This window comes from Staurois parvus, unplaced genomic scaffold (assembly GCF_062004578.1).
Source record: "Staurois parvus isolate SC_StPar_1 unplaced genomic scaffold, SC_StPar_1.0 ptg001302l, whole genome shotgun sequence".
Lineage (NCBI taxonomy): Eukaryota > Metazoa > Chordata > Amphibia > Anura > Ranidae > Staurois > Staurois parvus.
In genome coordinates this window covers 2,322,729-2,342,027 of record NW_028319098.1, presented here as the reverse complement: position 1 = coordinate 2,342,027, position 19,299 = coordinate 2,322,729, and the positions used below count along the sequence as shown (strand labels likewise).

The window sequence follows — 19,299 nt, the reverse complement described above, 5'->3', positions numbered from 1 at the left end:
TACCTGTGTAAATGTAAACACAGGTACTGGAAGATCTGTGGTAGGCCAGGGAGCAGATCCAGGCCGAACATCACTGGTCTGAATCTGCTGAATGATCGGTCAGGCACCGAATCACGGCACTGGCAGGTTGGCGGGCAGAGCGCGAATCACGTATATATACGTGATTTTGTGCAGAGAGTCCGCCCTGTAGCAGTATTACTGCTACAGGGCAGACTTAAAGCAGTTAATTTTGAATCAGAGGTAACATGACGAGAAAGTACAAACAGGCAGACTTTGCCCACATATATAAAACCTAAAGGCAGATTGTCAGTACAGAATGACTTACTGGTATCAGGTTGTCTGCCTACATTCCATAAATTGTCCCTTAGCTTTATTTTATTAAGAATGCTTCTGAACTAATGTAGACATACCAGGAAGTTAAATACAGACTAAATAAAATACCTCAGAAACTGTGTGATCTGTCTAGAGATATATGGGAACACATGCAAAGGAGGGGAGGAGGGAACTGGTGGTGCTAGGAGGATCTGTCCTCTGTGATATCTTCATTGTTTCTACTGATCTGCATGACAGCTCCCAAGGCAAGACAGAAGACAACAACAAGCTGGTAATTATTTTTCACTTTCCTTAATGAAAGTATAGCTTCTCCTGTTGCATATTTATATGTACATTTCCCTTAAACTGTCTTAAACAGTCCAAGCTTTTCACACAACGTGTCAGTTAGAAGGTTGAGACAAACCTTTTACCACTGACAGAGGTGTTTACAAATAGTCCTCATGCACACTTGATGTTTTTACAGCGGCTGTTTTTGGCTTTTGACGTTTTTTTTTCTACAGCCAGTAAACTCCCCAGCATGTTATCCTATGTGTCCATGCACACATAGACTGTATCAACGTTTTTTGGCAGGGACTTTTTTGGCTGGACTAGTGGGTTTCTAGAGGAGTTTTTTAGCTGCAAAAAGCTCCAACGCTGAAAGATGCGACAACACGCGGTAAAACACCGTACACCGGTGTTTTTGGACTTTTTTTTACCAAAAAACATGTTTTTTTTGGAAAAAAAAGCTAAAAACTGCAAACGTGGAAAAACAAGGCAAAACGCGGCAAAACGCTAATGCAAAGACACTAAAAAAAGCCAAAAAACTCAAGTTTTTAACGTGACTTTACACAGCTAACGTTACCAGCGTTATCAAAATGCCTAGTGTGCATGGAGCCTGATCAGCTTTTATTTATATATGTCAAGCCTTTATTCCAAAAGGAAGAAAAAATGTTGCTCTAACCGCTTCTAAAGTGTTAGCTGGAGTTTAGTTTCAATTTGTTAGTCAAGTCCATCTAAAATTGCTAGTATATCTAACACTACCCTCTCTCCAGATAGACAATGCTGCTGTCCAAAGGTATCTCCTTTGCCCTTCCATCCACACTGGAGACACCCTAAGGCTAAGTTCACACCTATGCAGTTTGCATTTGATCCACTGCTGCAGTGCTTTTTACGGTGTGTTTAGCATTTTTGCACATGCGTTTTTGATGCATTTTTTAATATGTTTTGCTTTTTTTTCCCAACTTATTGCTGGGCAATTAAAACGCAAAATGCAAAAAAAAAGTAACAAAAATGCATAAAAAACACATCAAAAAGACACTACATGCATTTCTGCAGTGTCTCCATTGAAGTCTATTGAACCAAAAATGCAACATTTTGCATTTGAAAAAGTCCTTGACCCTTTCCAAAAAATGCACTCGGTGAAAACACGGCAATGTGAACATGTCTCATAGGAAATCATGTTAAATGGACTGCTGTGCATTTCTGCAAAATGCAAAACATAATGGAAAATGCAGGAAGTGTGCTACCTGCTGGATCACCAGGTGAAAATAAAGGATTACAAGCCAAAAAAGAAAACCAATTCAGCCATCACATTTAAGGATTTGTAAGCTGTAATATATCATTTGTTTTTATTTGAGGTTGAATATCACTTTAAACCTACCTAAACACAAAAATTTAAAATTATATATATATATATATATATATATATATATATATATATATATATAAACAGGAAAATAGTATATAGTGAGCGCTAATCCAAGAAGCAGCTATGCACTCAAAGCAACCAATATATGCAGTAAATCAAGTAGTATAAAACAGTGCAGCGCTAAAATTAATGAATAAGTTCCCATATAAAATGAAATAAATGAGGATTCATATAAAAAATCTATAAAGTCTATAGAGATGTGCCAGGTAGTATCTAGTCATCAGTGGTGGTGCTCCATGGAAAATGATAGAAATGCGCACTCACCAGAAATTAAAAGGATATGAGCATTGTATAAGAATTCCTCATCAAAGGTCTGGTCAGCATGGGTAATCCTCCCTTCCGTATGGTAACAAGACTGGCCCTTAGTAGAGATGAATAGAGATGAAATTCTTTCCAAATCAGCCAATGTGATTGTCTGGATTTTTTTTCTCATTTTGTCTCTCATAGTTGAGGTCTACCTGTGATGCCAATTACAGGCCTCTCTCATCTTTTTAAGTGGGAGAACTTGCACAATTGGTGGCTGACTAAATACTTTTTGCCCCACTGTATATACAGGTGAAACTCCAAAAATTAGAATATCGTGCAAAAGTTCATTTATTTCAGTAATGCAACTTAAAACTATGAGATAGACTCATTACATGCAAAGCAAGATAGTTCAAGCTGTGATTTGTCATAATTGTGAGGATTATGGCTTACAGCTCATGAAAACCCCAAATCCCCAATCTCAGAAAATTAAAATATTGTGAAAAGGTGCAATATTCTAGGCTCAAAGTGTCCCACTCTAATCAGCTAATTAAGTCATAACACCTGCAAAGGGTTCCTGAGCCTTTAAATGGTCTCTCAGTCTGGTTCAGTAGGAATCACAATCATGGGAAACACTGCTGACCTGACAGTTGTGCAGAAAACCATCATTGACACCCTCCATAAGGAGGGAAAGCCTCAAAAGGTAATTGCAAAAGACATTGGATGTTCCCAAAGTGCTGTATCAAAGCACATTAATAGAAAGTTATGTGGAAGGGAAAAGTGTGGAAGAAAAAGGTGCACAAGCAGCAGAGATGACCGCAGGCTGGAGAGGATTGTCAGGAAAAGGCCATTCAAAAGTGTTGGGGACTTTCACAAGGAGTGGACTGAGGCTGGAGTCAGTGCATCAAGAGCCACCACACAAAGACTGATCCTGGACATGGGCTCCAAATGTCGTATTCCTCTTGTCAAGCCGCTAATGAACAACAAACATCAGAAGCGTCTTACCGGGGCTTAAAAAAAAAACAGACCTGGTCTGTTGCTCAGTGGTCCAAAGTCCTCTTTTCTGATGAGAGCAACTTTTGCATCTCATTTGAAAACCAAGGACCCAGAGTATGGAGGAAGAATGGAGAGGCACACACTGCAAGATGCTTGAAGTCCAGTGTGAAGTTTCCACAGTCCGTGTTGATTTGGGGAGCCATATCATCTGCTGGTGTTGGTCCACCGTGCTTCATTAAGTCCAGGGTCAACGCATCCATCTACCAGGAGATTTTGGAGCACTTCATGCTTCCTTCCGTAGACAAGCTTTATGGGGATGCTGACTTCATTTCCAGCAGGACTTGGCACCTGCCCACACTGCCAAAAGCACAGAAACCTGGTTCAATGACCGTGGGATTACTGTGCTTGATTGGCCAGAAAACTCGCCTGACCTGAACCCCAAAGAGAATCTATGGGGCATTGCCAAGAGAAAGATGAGAGACATGAGACTGAACTATGCAGAAGAGCTGAAGGCCGCTATTGAAGCATCCTGGTCTTCCATAACACCTTAGCAGTGCCACAGGCTGATAGCTCCCAAGCCACACCGCACTGAGGCAGTAATTGCTGCAAAAGGGGCCCAAACCAAGTACTGAGTACATATGCATGCTTATACTTTTCAGAGGTCTGATATTGTTCTATGTACAATCCTTGTTTTATTGATTGCATGTAATATTCTAATTTTCTGAGATTGTGGATTTGGGGTTTTCATGAGCTGTAAGCCATAATCATCACAATTATGACAAATCACGGCTTGAACTATCTTGCTTTGCATGTAATGAGTCTATCTCATATATTAGTTTCACCTTTTAAATTGCATTACTGAAATAAATGAACTTTTGCACGATATTCTAATTTTTTGAGTTTCACCTGTACATACTCACTATATTGCCAAATGTATTGGGACAGCCCTCAAAATCATTGAAAGCAGGTGTTTCCAACACCTTCATGGCCACAGGTGTATAAAATCAAACACCTAGGCATGCAGACTGATTCTATAAGCATTTGTGAAACAATGGATCTCTCTCAGGAGCTCAGTGAATTCAAACGTGGTACCATAATAGGTTGCCACCTGTGCAATAGGTCCACGCGTGAAATTTCCTTGCTACTAAATATTCCACGGTCAACTGTTAGTGGTATTATAACAAAGTGGATGCAACTGGGAACAACAGAAACTCAGCCACGAAATGGTACACCACGTGTGCACAAGTCGCCAACTGCCTGCAGAGTCAATAGCTAAAGACCTCAAAACTTCATGTGGTCTTCAGATTATCACAACAACAGTGCGCAGAAAGCTTTATGGAATGGGTTTACCTGGCCGAGCAGCTGCATCCAAGCCTTATATCACCAAATGCAGTGCAAAGCGTTGGATACAGTGGCATAAAGCACACTGCCACTGTACTCTCGAGCAGTGGAGACGTGTTCTCTGGAGTGACAAATCATGCTCCTTTTTCTGGCAATCCGAAGGACATGTCTGGGTTTGGTGGTTGCCAGGAGAACAGCACTTATGGTGTGAAGCTGTTTTTCAGGGGTTAGGCTTGGCCCCCTTAGTTTCAGTGAAGAGAACTGCTTTGCACAATTTCATGCTCCCAACTTTGTGGGAACAGTTTGGGGCTGGCCCCTTCCTGTTCCAACATGATTGCACACCAGTGCATAAAGAAAGGTCCATAAAGACATGGATGAGTGAGTTTGGAGTGGAGGAACTTAACTGGCCTGCACAGAGTCCTGACCTCAACCCGATAGAACACCTTTTGGATGAGTTAGAGCGGAGACTGGGAGCCAGGCCTTCTTGTCCGACATCAGTGCCTGACCTCACAAATGCGCTTCTGGAAGAATGGTCAGACATTCCCATAGACACACTCCTAAACCTTGTGGAAAGCCTTCCCAGAAGAGTTGAAACAGCTATAGCTGCAAAGTGTGTTCCAACTCAATATCAAACCCTACGGACTAAAACTGGGATGCCATTAAAGTCCATATGCGTATGAAGGCAGGTGTCCAAATACTTTTGGCCAATACAGTGTATATATATATATATATATATATATATATATATATATATAAAAACATGTCCTTTATTCTCAACCAATGTCCTAAGATTACAATGCTCACTTACTGTTCTGTATCTAAGCCTGCTTTCCAAAATTTTGATTACCAATACTCCCCACCACCATCACCTTTATCACATACAAGGGTGTTGCTTTTGTGCTTACAGAAGATAGCTGAGAAAACTGCATAAACTGTTTGAGACTTCAGTTCAATATACAGGAAGTTACAAGGACTATTGATTTCCAACAGGAACAACAGGTATTTTCTGTACTTTCCAAAAATGTACTTATTGTTAAAAAAAAGAATAATGCCTCCACCACATGTAAGGGCATGTAAGCTATAATTTATTATTTTTTTGTTACTGGGTATAGATATACAGTACTTTAATTGTTATGTATGTTTTTTTTTTATCACAAAAGAATCTAATGCTCTGCCATTGTTTATTACTGAATGAATAGCAAGAGGCAGATATCAAATAAAGAGAGGGGGATTCCATTCCTCCATACCTCAATTAACCTCAAGCAGAACAGAGAACTCACAGCACTGTTTTTAAAAAGGGGAAAATAAGGGACATTTGTTGACGTGGATTTCCTGTCACCCTACCCGCACAGGATTAGTAAAACACAGTGCAAATAATAAATGGAAGCTAATATCTTGGAGATACTTACATAACAGGAAGACTTAAAATCGTTTTACCTGACTCATCTCTCATACCTGTACACTCCCTATGAACCAGAACAATGTTTTAAATTTCCATCATGGGCCTCTTTATTTGGCACCAACTTTGTCAATCCTTAAGGTAACAACATGAGACATACTTTGTTTTCTTAGAGGATGGCGGGGGGGGGGGGGGGGACTAGGTTTTTCTGATTGGCAATACTGGGGTTTATTTACTAACACTGGAGCGTGCAAAATCGGGTGCAGCTCTGTATAGAAACCAATCAGCTTCCAGGTTTTATTGTCAAAGCCTAATTGTACAAGATGAAATTAGAAGTTGATTGGCTACAATGTACAGCTGCACTGTATTCTGAGTGTACCAGTTTTAGTAAATCTTCTCCACTGTTTTCCAAAAATAGATAAAAAAATCTACAAAAAAAAAAAGATAATTGAAAAAATATTTTCTTTTTTGACCAGTGTTAAAAAGTAATTTTACTGTAAATAAAAAGTATACTAAAGTATTACATTATTCTATAATTTGCTTCTGGTACGAAACATGGCAAAGTTACTTGCAAATGAAAGCAGAGTGGTTTTTTTTTTACATTTTGCACATTTTTATGACTATCAGCTCAAGCATGACTGCCTCTGCTAGTGTTGTCTCCCCCCCCCCCCAGACTTTGCTTTTGCTGTGTCTTATCTCTGTTTTTTTTTTTTCCCATCCCCTACATCTCTTCTGACATTCTGCTAAATCTTTGTTACTAAGCAGTACTGCTTAGACCTGAAGAAGGGGACATTCCCCGAAAGCTTGTCCTCAAAATTGTATGTTAGTGCAAATAAAAAAAGTATCAAGGACAGTACTCAATTGTTTATCTAAATATGAATGAAATAGTAAATACAATGAAACAATGCATTGATTAATGGTATTTATTCAATGACACTGACTATCTGCAAATGTCATTTTACACAGGAGTGGCTGCATTTTGACAGCTGCGCCTACTGTGTTAGTATACAAAGCAATTCCCTGCTCTCATTTTGCTCTCAGCTGGTAACTGCCAGTGATAACAGTAGTAAAGTGGCTGCAGGAGGGCAGGAGCTGGATGTAAGAGATGTATTGTAGAAACTGAAGTTTATTAGGACATATCTCTTATGTTCAAAATTCTTAAAAGGGTACTAAAGAGAAAAATAAAGGCTAGATTTTACAGTTTGTGATAATGCATGCTACTGACAAACTAATTAGAATAAGCTGAACTGATTCATTGAAGAGGAAGGTAAAAATCTCTCCAGCAAAGACACAAACCTTCCCTACAAGGGTTGTGTTATAATTTTTTAACAACATAATATATAATAATTTAAATGAAGACCAATGAGCCTCATTTAGGAAAGTGTATGTAGGAACTATCTACCACAACAACCATATTATAACCTGCTCTGCAATATCACCACATGCCTGTGGAAATTTAAATGATCAGAAGAATATTCATCTATTCACGTTATATTGTGTGTTTCATTTGAAAATCACAGAGCAAAAAGTAACCATTATGAAAATGGCGCAGTAACCCATAGCAACAAATCAAACATTTCATTTTACATGATTACAGTAAATTTTAATCTGATTTGGATACTGAGTGGTTCTAAAGCCTAAACATTTTTTTTTTTACTTTAATGCATTCCTTGCATTACGGTAAAAAATGTTTGCAGCAGTATGCCCCCTTACCCCTCTTATACTTACCTGAGCCCTCACTTGATCCGGTGCTGTGCCTGTCTGTACCGGCTCTCTCCTCTCACTTCCTGTTCTCACTGGCTTTGCTGAGCCAAGAGTAGTTTCAGGGCTGCACTATGCAATGTATTGCATAGAGCAGGTAACTATAGCATGTTTGTTTTTTTTGTTTTTTTTCTTCCAAAAATATTTTTATTATAAAAAGTAAGGTATAGCATTGTACATACAAATATTTATCTCAGTCTGAACATAGACACATCATGTAGCATCCCGTTTTGCAGACGGGCCATGGGTTTAAACAAAAGTACACATCTGGTTGAAGTATGTCCTTATTGCAAATGTATATGGCAAACCAGTAGATACAAAGAGTATAGTATATAACTCGAAATAGGTAAAGTGATTACTGACCTGTGTACTGGTGAGCCCTTATGTTGCACGAATGTTAAGTGTTGGGTAATGCTAGCATAGGATGATTTATATGACAAAATTTGTGTGTCCATTTTGGGGGCGTTTAAGCCATGTGATATCAGGTACACCTGTATGCGAAATGAAATACCCTATTTGTTGGGAATATATGAATAATGAAGGCATATAAAAAAGCTTAAGATAAAGAAAAGTCAGAAAGGTGAATAGCTAGAGAAAGAGATAGAAATGTAGAGTGAGGTAGTGGGGGGGGGGGGGGTGAGAGGAGAAAAAGAGAAGAGAAAAGAAAAAAAAAGGGGGGGGAATGGGTAGGGAGTAAAGGGGGTGTTAAGGTGGACACTTGTGGATAAAATAATTCACATCATTAGGTATGAGCCAAAAAATATAGTCTTGTAGTTTAGGATGCAATACATGCAGGGTCAGTCAAAGGGGTAACACGTAGGTCAAGAATCTCAAAAAATTCCCTAAAACAGCATAGTGTCTAACCATTCAGTCAGGGGGTATAGGTTTTGCATGAACTAGGCGGCGATAGGTAGTGGTGGTTTTGAAATGGCTCCAACAAGCCCAAGTCTTCCTGAATCTCTCAGGATGTTCTTTTGCTACAGAAATCAATTCCTCCATTTCCTCAGTTTTATTGATCCTAGCAAACCATTCCCGAATAGTGGGAACATGTGTTGAGCGCCAGTGTTGTTTTTGATTTAATTATTCTTTACAATCACTTTAAAGTTTCATATTAATATTTTCTTTTGCAGTGCCATGTTGAATATGCATGTAAATACAGAGGAGTATAACAATCAGTTTCACAAATCTTCTTTTGAAGTCTAGAAGGGGGAAATCTTGTTTTTCAATTCTGGTAATTTGTGGGGATAATAAGCAATCTATTATGAAACAAAAAGAATGGGAAGCTGGGCACAAGGGATATGTACCAATGCCCAAATTAAAAAAAACAAAACAAAAACAAATAGAAATATTAAAAAATAGAAAAACTGTATGTCTTCCTTCACAGAATTGCCAGATGTCCCCAACAGCTCCAACACACATTGACATTGTAGTTGCTGTGCACCCACCCTTTTTATACAAAGGGAGTTGAGTTATCCATTCCATCTAAATATTGGTGTCACTGACCAGGGGCAAATGCTGTGAACTGCTTTATAGGCTGTTCCTATTTTCTTGTAATGCGCTGACAAAGTTTTATTTAAAAAATTAGGGATATTAGTGAATGGTATTGGCGAGCTTGAAAATTACTTCTATTTGTAACATATGTCCCTGGAGTAAAGATAGGAGCACACTGAAATTGGGACCTGGGGTTTTGAAGAATGTCAAACTCAACCTTAGAAGTGAGGCTTTAACGTCCTTTTATCTGATCCTGACAGTCCATTAAAGTGGATGTAAAGGCTGAAGGTTTCTTACCTTCATGCATTATATGCATGAAGGTAAAAAAATCTTCTGTTTGCTGTTCCCCCCACAGGTTCCCCCTCAATACTTATCTGAGCAGCCTATCAATCCAGCGATGTGCACTGGAACCTGGAGCCTCATTTGTCCCAGGTCTCTCTCTCCTCCTTGGCTGAGACAGCAGCAGAAGCCATTGGCTCCCACTGTTGTCAATCACACACAGTAAGCCAAGGAGGAGAGAACGGGGGCAGTACTGAGCCAGGGCTCTATGTATCTTATGGATGCATAGAGTGGGGCTCAGGAGTGAGCATGTACCACTGCCCCCATAGCAAGTGGTTTGTTATTGGGGGCACTGATTGAAGGGGAGGAGCCGGGAGTGCCAGCAGGGGATACAAGAAGAAGAGGATCGAGGCTGCTCTGTGCAAAACCACTGTACAGAAAAGGTAAATATGACATGTTTGGTATTTAAAACAAATAATAATATCACTTTAAAGGTGCTTCCATTAAAAATGAATGAATATACATTTTCTGCAATGAACAAGGATAATGGTAAATGTTGGAAGGTAAACGAAATGTTGACTATCATATACTATAATTTATCCATGCAGTATAATCTAACATTGTCTTTTTGTCTTATGTTCCAGACCATGAAAATAGAACATGTGGAAAATAGCTGCCTCCAGGTCAGCACAAGGCATTGTGCCTGAAGGGACAGACCGCTATAAGATTTAGAAGAATTGTAAAATATGATTTATGATTTACAGGATGGTTGTTCTGCTTTAACTAATACCACTACAGCTACGGTTTTATTGATCACATAGTTTTATTGATAAAATAAAAGTCATTTATCACCAGCACATAAATAAAAAGGAAGATAAAGCTTGTAAAAGTGTAAAAGTCACATTATATTGAGAAAAAAAGCACCACATATTTTTTTCAGTTTTGGGTCAAGAAGGGGAGGGTAAAAACTCCCTTCAGTTTATTTTTTTGATGTCTGTGTCCTGTTAATAAAGGTTTCTTTCACTTACTGTTCCAGATAAGCAACAGGAGTGAAAACCTTTACAAGAGAGTGGAATTCCCCTCTTAGGGTGTACTCACACTGTCAGTTTTAACCTTACCCATGAAGAGTTAATCCCTGTGTTCTGATTGGCTTGTGTAGTGTGAGTGCTTCAAAACTGTGCCCAGGAACAGTTAAAGTGTTACTAAACCCACAACAGTTAAATCAGTCTGTATATGCAGTAAAGCATGCTTGTTATACTCACTGTGGAACCCAAGGGGTTAATCTTCTGCATTGTGTAAAAAGGCTGTTTGATCTCTGATCTCCCCTCTTCTCCCTCTTATCTGCTGATAAGACATATTGTGTGGAGAAAAAGTGTACAAGCTGAGTTTGGTGTGTATTGCTAGAGAGGTTTTTTTTCTTTTCTTGGGAGAATGCATATGATCAGCACAGGGCCAAACAGCACTGTCCAGACAAAGGTCAGGGGTTCTGCATCCTCCTAAAGCAGAAAAAAAACAAACCCATCAGAGAGATAGCAAAAATGTTTGGCGTGGCCAAAACAACTGTTTGGAACATTCTTAAAAAGAAGGAACGCACCGGTGAGCTCAGCAACACCAAAAGACCCGGAAGACCACGGAAAACAACTGTGGTGGATGACCAAAGAATTCTTTCCCTGGTGAAGAAAACACCCTTCACAACAGTTGGCCAGATCAAGAACACTCTCCAGGAGGTAGGTGTATGTGTGTCAAAGTCAACAATCAAGAGAAGACTTCACCAGAGTGAATACAGAGGGTTCACCACAAGATGTAAACCATTGGTGAGCCTCAAAAACAGGAAGGCCAGATTAGAGTTTGCCAAACGACATCTAAAAAAGCCTTCACAGTTCTGGAACAACATCCTATGGACAGATGAGACCAAGATCAACTTGTACCAGAGTGATGAGAAGAGAAGAGTATGGAGAAGGAAAGGAACTGCTCATGATCCTAAGCATACCACCTCATCAGTGAAGCATGGTGGTGGTAGTGTCATGGTGTGGGCATGTATGGCTGCCAATGGAACTGGTTCTCTTGTATTTATTGATGATGTGACTGCTGACAAAAGCAGCAGGATGAATTCTGAAGTGTTTCGGGCAATATTATCTGCTCATATTCAGCCAAATGCTTCACAACTCATTGGACGCCTCTTCACAGTGCAGATGGACAATGACCCAAAGCATACTGCAAAAGCAACCAAAGAGTTTTTTAAGGGAAAGAAGTGGAATGTTATGCAATGGCCAAGTCAATCACCTGACCTGAATCCGATTGAGCATGCATTTCACTTGCTGAAGACAAAACTGAAGGGAAAATGCCCCAAGAACAAGCAGGAACTGAAGACAGTTGCAGTAGAGGCCTGGCAGAGCATCACCAGGGATGAAACCCAGCGTCTGGTGATGTCTATGCGTTCCAGACTTCAGGCTGTAATTGACTGCAAAGGATTTTCAACCAAGTATTAAAAAGTGAAAGTTTGATTTATGATTATTATTCTGTCCCATTACTTTTGGTCCCTTAACAAGTGGGAGGCACATATGCAAACTGTTGTAATTCCTACACCGTTCACCTGATTTGGATGTAAATACCCTCAAATTAAAGCTGACAGTCTGCAGTTAAAGCACATCTTGTTATTTTCATTTCAAATCCATTGTGGTGGTGTATAGAGCCAAAAATGTTAGAATTGTGTCGATGTCCCAATATTTATGGACCTGACTGTATTTACTAAAATAATTGCGTTTCCATGTTGTGTGTACTGTGGGAGACCAGATAGAATGAATGCAGTGTCCTAGGTTTAGTAACACTTTAAAGTGGTTGTAAAGGCTGAAGTTTTTCTTTCTTCATGCATTCTATGCATGCTGGTAAAAAAACCTTCACTGTGCGGCTCTGCCCTAAACCCCACCTAATACCCCATCGCGATCCAGCGCTGTTCACAGGAACCTCGAGTCTACTGCATCTCTCCTTCTTTATTGGCTGAGTAAATCACAGCCAGTGAGGAGGGAGCTGGGGACGGAACTGAACTACACTCTGTGTCCCATATTCACACAGAGGCAGCTTGGGAGCAAGCAGTACATGAGTGCCCCCAGAGCAAGCGGCTTGCAAGCATTTGGCAAGGGAGAGGGGCCAGAAGGGCCTTTAGGGGACCCAAGAAGAGGATGATGGGGGCTGCTATGTGCAAAACAATTACACAGAATGGATAAGTATGACATGTTTGTTATTTTTAAAAAATGTAACTCTTTAGAATCACTTTAAGCATACCATGCCCAGGACCACTTGGAAGAACTGGTCCCGGGCACAGTTCACTTATGGTCCAGCACAGTTCGCTTTAGTGTCAGAGCAAACCATGCCTGAGCACAGAACTCTTTATAGATCACCAAATACAGAAGCAAGAATCCCTCTGGCTAGACTGGCAGAAGTAATCGTGTAGGTGCACCCGGGAACACTGGCCTATAGCCTGCATGTGAGAGCAGACCAATGGGAAGGGGAGAGGGCGACAATCGAACTTGGGTATGGTTCAACCATGCCAAGCATGAGTGCATCTGTACAAAGTTGTCACCAAAACAGGTGTTCCTATTGTAAGATTTTCTATGATTGTTTTTTCTAGTTGGATTGAAATGTTAGATTTTCCATTGCTTTCTGTCTTGGTACAGGCAGCAATAAAAATTGTCAGGGCTTCTAATCCTTCTAAACGCTAGCCATAACTAAAATAAAACACACTGTTCAAATAAACGTTATCTTCCTTTAAAATGAAATTGTATAGTCCGCTTATTTTGTTTTACATCTACTTGTAAAAAAAACCCAACGTGATGTAAAGAAAATCTTATGAATATATGTTAATGTTTTATAGACCTTGTTTATATATATATATATATATATATATATATATATATATATATACACACACACACACATGCATGGGACAGCCATATTTGCCTATGAGATATGAAGACTCTGCCTTACTATGATACACATTGGGGTAATTTGGTAAAAGTTTAGAGGCTATTAGCTTACAAAGTAATTGTTAATAAATAAGAAGAAAGTGACATTGGAATGTAAAAAAGAGGTGTAGCCACCAAAAAACATGTGCCCCTAAAAAGATACTCTGGTAAGGATGACATTTGCTAGGTGATTTATTAAAGTATGATTATTTATTATATTCAATCATTAGTCATACGCAAATTGTTCCTTTATTTATTTATTTTAATTGAGCTCTTCATTTATATCATTAATTTTGCTTTTTTTCACCTTCTATCACACTTTATTTAATCAGACTGCATATTTCTAAAAAACATTTCAGCTGAAGCCTTAAAAAAATGACTTCTCTCCTTTCCTGACTTTAGATTTTCATTCGTCGATGTTTAAGTTGGCTTTGCTGTAAACGAAGAGGTAAACCTGTTTGTTTGTCTGTTTTGAAGCAATTTAACATAACATATAGCTCTAAATATGTAATGCGTACATTAATAGCATTTGTAGGGTTCACTTTTATATTGGGTGTGTGGTATTAAGTCCTTCTCAGGGTTCATAGATACTGGGCCTAAGTAAAACACCATGAAATATTATTAGCACCAATGCTCATGTTTCCTGCACTGCCGGTAATTTTATTGCTTTCCCAAACGTGTAGAGGAAGATAATACTAAAAGGAGAATGCATTACCAATCTCACTAAGCAATCATATACCCTTTAGAAAAGGGGTTCTTGACCTTTTTTTTTAATTACATAGCCCCAGTAGATTGCCCAGTATGTCCCCATGCCCCTTTCACCAGACTCTGGAAACCATCTTCATCACCAATCAATAGCATAGTTTAATTTTTCATATGCATAGGAAGGAACAGGACTGTTCAAAGAGATAAGGATTTTATTATATTTATTTATATAAAAGCAGCAGATACAGAAGTCCACTACATCTAGTAACATTTTTCCTGTTGATTTTATGCAATAACTACACAGAATTAAGGTACAGTTACTGAACTTGTTACTTGCATGTCAGCTGACACATCAAGTACAATGTTCAACTTTGATTACAGGTTCAATAATGCAGAGATTCATGTTTCAATTTTATCAGTTCAGTTCCATTCAGAGATTCAGTCCCATACCCTTATTATGTGGTTCATAAAACTCAGAGAGGTATGGATGCACCTGCTTTAGAATCTATTGCCCAGAAAGTGCTTTGTGGGTATTTTAAAGTTATAAAATATAAGCATGCTGAGACCCCCTTGTGACACCCATATGGAGAGAGCAAACTGTGACTCCTAATATCACTAATTTACATCTAGGGGGTCCACATATACACAAAAGATGCATGCATAACAATCCAAAAGTGAAAACATAAAGATACAGACCAGGCTTCCTTCCAAAGCAAAGATGTGCTACCACTCCAATTACTTCCAGAAGGAGTGCTAACATGTCATAGGACAGTAGAACAATAAATTGCAATGGATAGAATATATAATCTTCTACTTGAGAATTTCCCTGTATTTAGCTGTATTCATTCTATACTCACAAACCTTCCAAAACCTGCCGCAAAAAACATCCCCATAGCATGATCCTGCCACCACCATGCTTCACAGTGGAGATGGTGTATTTACTATGATGCACAATGTTTTGTCTTTTTGTGCATAACGTAAGCACATACTTTAATTTGTAAGCCATCTTTTTTTAGCACCCTCTTTTCTTGGGAGAATCACCCCCATGTATATTAATTCCACAGCATTCATGTTCCTTCACCAAGTAGAATCAAAGAGCTCTCATTAGAATACCAGTCTCTCCCAATGTCCCTTCCATAGCTCTTCCCAGCTGGGCACACTCCTGGATGTCACACTCATTCCTAGGCTTCCACCACTACTCACATAAAAGGACTCTGTCCACACCTCCCAGGCCTTAAGCACCCACAGATTAAGGTCAGAGGAGACAGGACAACTACAGCTATTCCTCCCATGTTCTGTACAACCTCACTGGGATATCAGCCCTGCAAAGCTTTGCTGGAGACTGCATTTTAGAAGCTCTGGGGTATCTTGCTCCCATGCCTCGGACTACTAGGCCTCTTTTACAGCTGGCCTTTATATGGGCATTAACTACACCCATGACATCACCAAGGAGGAACTTTTCTAAAAGGAGACCCAACAACCAATTACAACTTTCCCTTTACAGTACTATACTGGGAACAGAGCCATCTAGTGGCAGGAAAGCTAACTGCACCTGCCAGCATACTTAACTTGGTCCACCTCAGCACAATGTAACTATGCATATCTAAAGCCTGTTGGCCGCTGGGGAAGCTATAAATGAATGTAGTTGTTGGTGCTTTTAGTGCTTTCCCTCTGCAAACTGATTGCAGAGGGTCGCTCACTCGACACGGCCACCAATCAAAGAATGCCTTTCATTTTTTTCCTATGAATGCAAGGCATTCTGTGATTGGATTAGGTGGAGAGTAGGTGCAGTGATGTCAATCTCTCCATCTTGACCAATCAGAGAATGCCTCGTATTCACAAACAAAAACAAAAAAACAAGTTGTTCTATGAATAATGGCAGCACTGAGAAAGCAACCCCCTGTGGTCAGTGTGCAGAGGAGAAGTTACTCGCACAGAACTGGAACAGGGCCAAAAAGATTCCAGCTATCACTACAGTAATTTTCATCTTCTCCAGCCACCCGTAAACTATATATAAGTACGCAATACAGATAATCCCTGGAGTTCAGCTTTAATTTTAACCACTTTGCAGATATCTGTTTTCACTTTGACATGAAACAGTATATTTTTCTCAAGCAGTATGACAACTAAATTAAATCCACTGTAATGTAATGTTCTATGGCAACAAAAGGTGAAAACATTTAAGGGGATCAATACTATTTACAGGCACTGTAACAGCAAATGTGTGCATTTTTAAATGTCTCACGTTAATGTTATATTAAGAACAGACACATCAGTGAAATAGTCCAACTTTGTTTTAAACAGACTCTGTCAATACAGCCAGAAGCAACACAGCTGTCAATACAGAAAGTCACAGAGGAAAAAGCTTCATTCAAGTAAGAATTGCTGGTTTTGACTCTAATGGAGTAATCAATACATGATGTCTTCTAATTGAGAATCTACAATAGGTTAACCTTGTACTGTCATATTTTTTCCACCTTATCTTGTGACTCGGTTAAGGGTTTTGTCCATTCAAAAATATTTTCAGTTTTCGGTAGATGCTGGAGAGGTAATCCACCTGACAATGTTTCATAGCTTTCTACAATTCTATTAATGAGACTTTTTTGCTTGAGTTCCTGGGTTTGCACATTTGGGTCTATGCCCATTAGAATGGGTTCCCACTATATCTTTTGTGTTTGGTATTATATATAATGGGAAATGAAACCGGAGGAGCTGAAAAACACAAAGATGGGCAGAAACATCCTAATCTCCTTTGTCAGGAATTATGCAGAGAGGGAAATTTCACTTTTGAGGTATAGAAGACATAAAAAGCCAGTGCAGAGCCAACCCACCAGATTTAATGCTTAGCTATAATATCACTTTTGGGTGGACTGACTCTTTAAAAATTCCAAAATCTCATTGTAACTGCTTATATTTCCCGCATTGCTTAGAGCAGATTACAAAAGAGTGCAGAATTTCCACTGTTTTATGACATATGGATCTTGAACTGAAGACTTCTGGTTGTACACATGGCTTTCTTATGCCTTTTATTTTACTTTGATAATCATATTTTTAGAAATATAAGTATTATTGTAATTTGCTAACCCTAATGATTCACTATTTAATGTATTTTACAGTCCTTGGAAAAAAAGCAAAGAATCTATGAGCAATTATGTAGGGTGAACGATGGCTGCTGGAGCCATGAAGACATAGAAAAGGCTGTTTCTTCCTGCTCGGATTACACATCTGCTCTTCGATACCTTTCACAGGAACACCCTGTGTCCGCTGATCAAACTCAATACTCACAGGTAACTGCATTATATGGCCATAGGTTTGCGGACATCTGACCATCACACTTACTGGATATGAGCCTTTCCCTTCCAAATCATAGCCATTAATATGGAGTTGGCACTATGATTGTGGCTATAGCACCTCCATACTTCTGGGAATGATTTCCACAAAACAGCATTTGTGGGGTTAGGTAACAATGTTGGATATTAACACCTGGCTCCTAATTAGAGTCCCAATTAATACCACAGTTTTTCACTAGACTTGAGGTCAGGGCTCTCTGCAAGCCTCTTGAATTCTTTTATACCAAACTCATCAAACCATGTCTTTATGGTCTTTATGGACCTGGTATTGTTTACAGGTACCCAGTAATGGAAAAACCTTTTTTGGATAGATAATAATGTAATGTAATGGTCAGTTGTGAACAAGCTTTAACCCATATGATGAAGCTTTACATCAATCTGTACAATGGTGACTAGGGAAAGCAACATAGTGGAGAATTTTCTTATACTATGTCTGTCCATAGATTATTTTTTTCATTCAGCCAGCGGGCTGATTGACAAAATAAATTAACAGATCCTTCCATCCGCACAAGCTACAGTGTGTGCTATTGTATTCTATCGGCAGGGACCCCTTTGCGGTCCGAATACACTGAATGGCACTTCAGCCAATCGACTGTAGCCCACTGTTTGAGAAAATTTTTTCAACAGTCCTGTTTGACAGAAGTCGATTAATAGATCGACCTCTGTTGAGTGGTAATGGCAGTAAATGGATCAAAATTTGGCTGGTTCCTGCTTAAAGCTGCCTTTATGTGTGGTGACTGTCTAACAGATCATATCATTTTTGTTACTAATTCTGACTATAGCCCTACAGAACAGCCAAGGTATAGTCCACATGTGCTTTATGCTGCTTCACTGCAACTTTAGTGAGAGAAAAGACCATAGATTACTATAGATGCAGCTACAAACTTAAAAACACTGTCATCTGCTGGTTGAAAAATATATCTCTACTGAATCATGATGTAGTTATTGCACAAAATACATGAACACTATATTCAAACACCCCCACTCAAAAACTACTCCTTGTATTAGTCCCATTTTGGATCTCAGTTCTATAAATCTGTTTCTTGTAAGCAAGAGATGTAATCTCTTTATCAGCAGCTCTGATCCACTTTTGTTTCTTATGGCTTGGAAATCTTTGCATCTCATCCCATGAATCTGGCTCTGGTTTTAATGCTATGCAAGCAACATAGGACAAACGTTTGGCCAAGATGCCTTTTTTTGCTTCTGGTGGATTTCCTGATTGAAGCATTTTGTGGCCTGGTTTCTTATTTTACAACATGTGGATTGTCTGCATTATTTTCTATTTCTGTGTCACTTTGTTGCTTATCTTCTTGCAACATTAATGTGGATTTTCCCTCCGTTTCAACTGTTTGTGTTAGTTCATAAAATTTTGAACACACTGAAGTTTCATTGACAATTATACTTCTACTGATGGTTAAATTTTTTGTGTTTTGGTGTAGAATTCTGTATCCCTTTTGAGATTCACTGTACCCCACAAGTACACCTTTCTTTGTGCAAGCATCCCATTTTGTAATTTTTTCTTTTGGGATGTGCACATAGGCTTTTCTTCAAAAAATTATTAGATGGTTCAAACTTGGGACCTTTGCATTCCACAGTTCATATGGAGTTTTCTCAGTTGATTTTCCTGGTAGTCAATTTTTGAGATAGCATACGGTCATAATTGCTTCCCTCCAGTATGTGGTTGGCGAATCTGCATCAAACAGCCTGGTTCCTCCACTCTCACATAGAGTATTGCTCATTCTTTCAGCAACC

General features: G+C 39.1%; 1 protein-coding gene across 5 annotated transcripts in view; it reads left to right on the top strand.

Moving 5' to 3' along the window:
• The first annotated feature begins 466 nt into the window (after positions 1–466).
• LOC149437153 (E3 ubiquitin-protein ligase RNF31-like) overlaps positions 467–19,299 on the top strand; it is a 48,483-nt gene continuing 29,650 nt past the window's right edge. For 4 of the 5 annotated variants that reach the window (XM_089660987.1, XM_089660988.1, XM_089660986.1 and 1 more), the window contains exons 1-6: positions 467–604; positions 5,508–5,599; positions 10,175–10,213; positions 13,895–13,940; positions 16,502–16,572; positions 17,314–17,484. In XM_089660987.1, coding sequence (XP_089517113.1) covers positions 10,178–10,213; positions 13,895–13,940; positions 16,502–16,572; positions 17,314–17,484 — 324 coding nt within the window. In that variant the 5' untranslated portion in view covers positions 467–604; positions 5,508–5,599; positions 10,175–10,177. The remainder of the gene's footprint in view (positions 605–5,507; positions 5,600–10,174; positions 10,214–13,894; positions 13,941–16,501; positions 16,573–17,313; positions 17,485–19,299) is intronic. The other variant, XM_089660985.1, reaches the window with a different exon arrangement.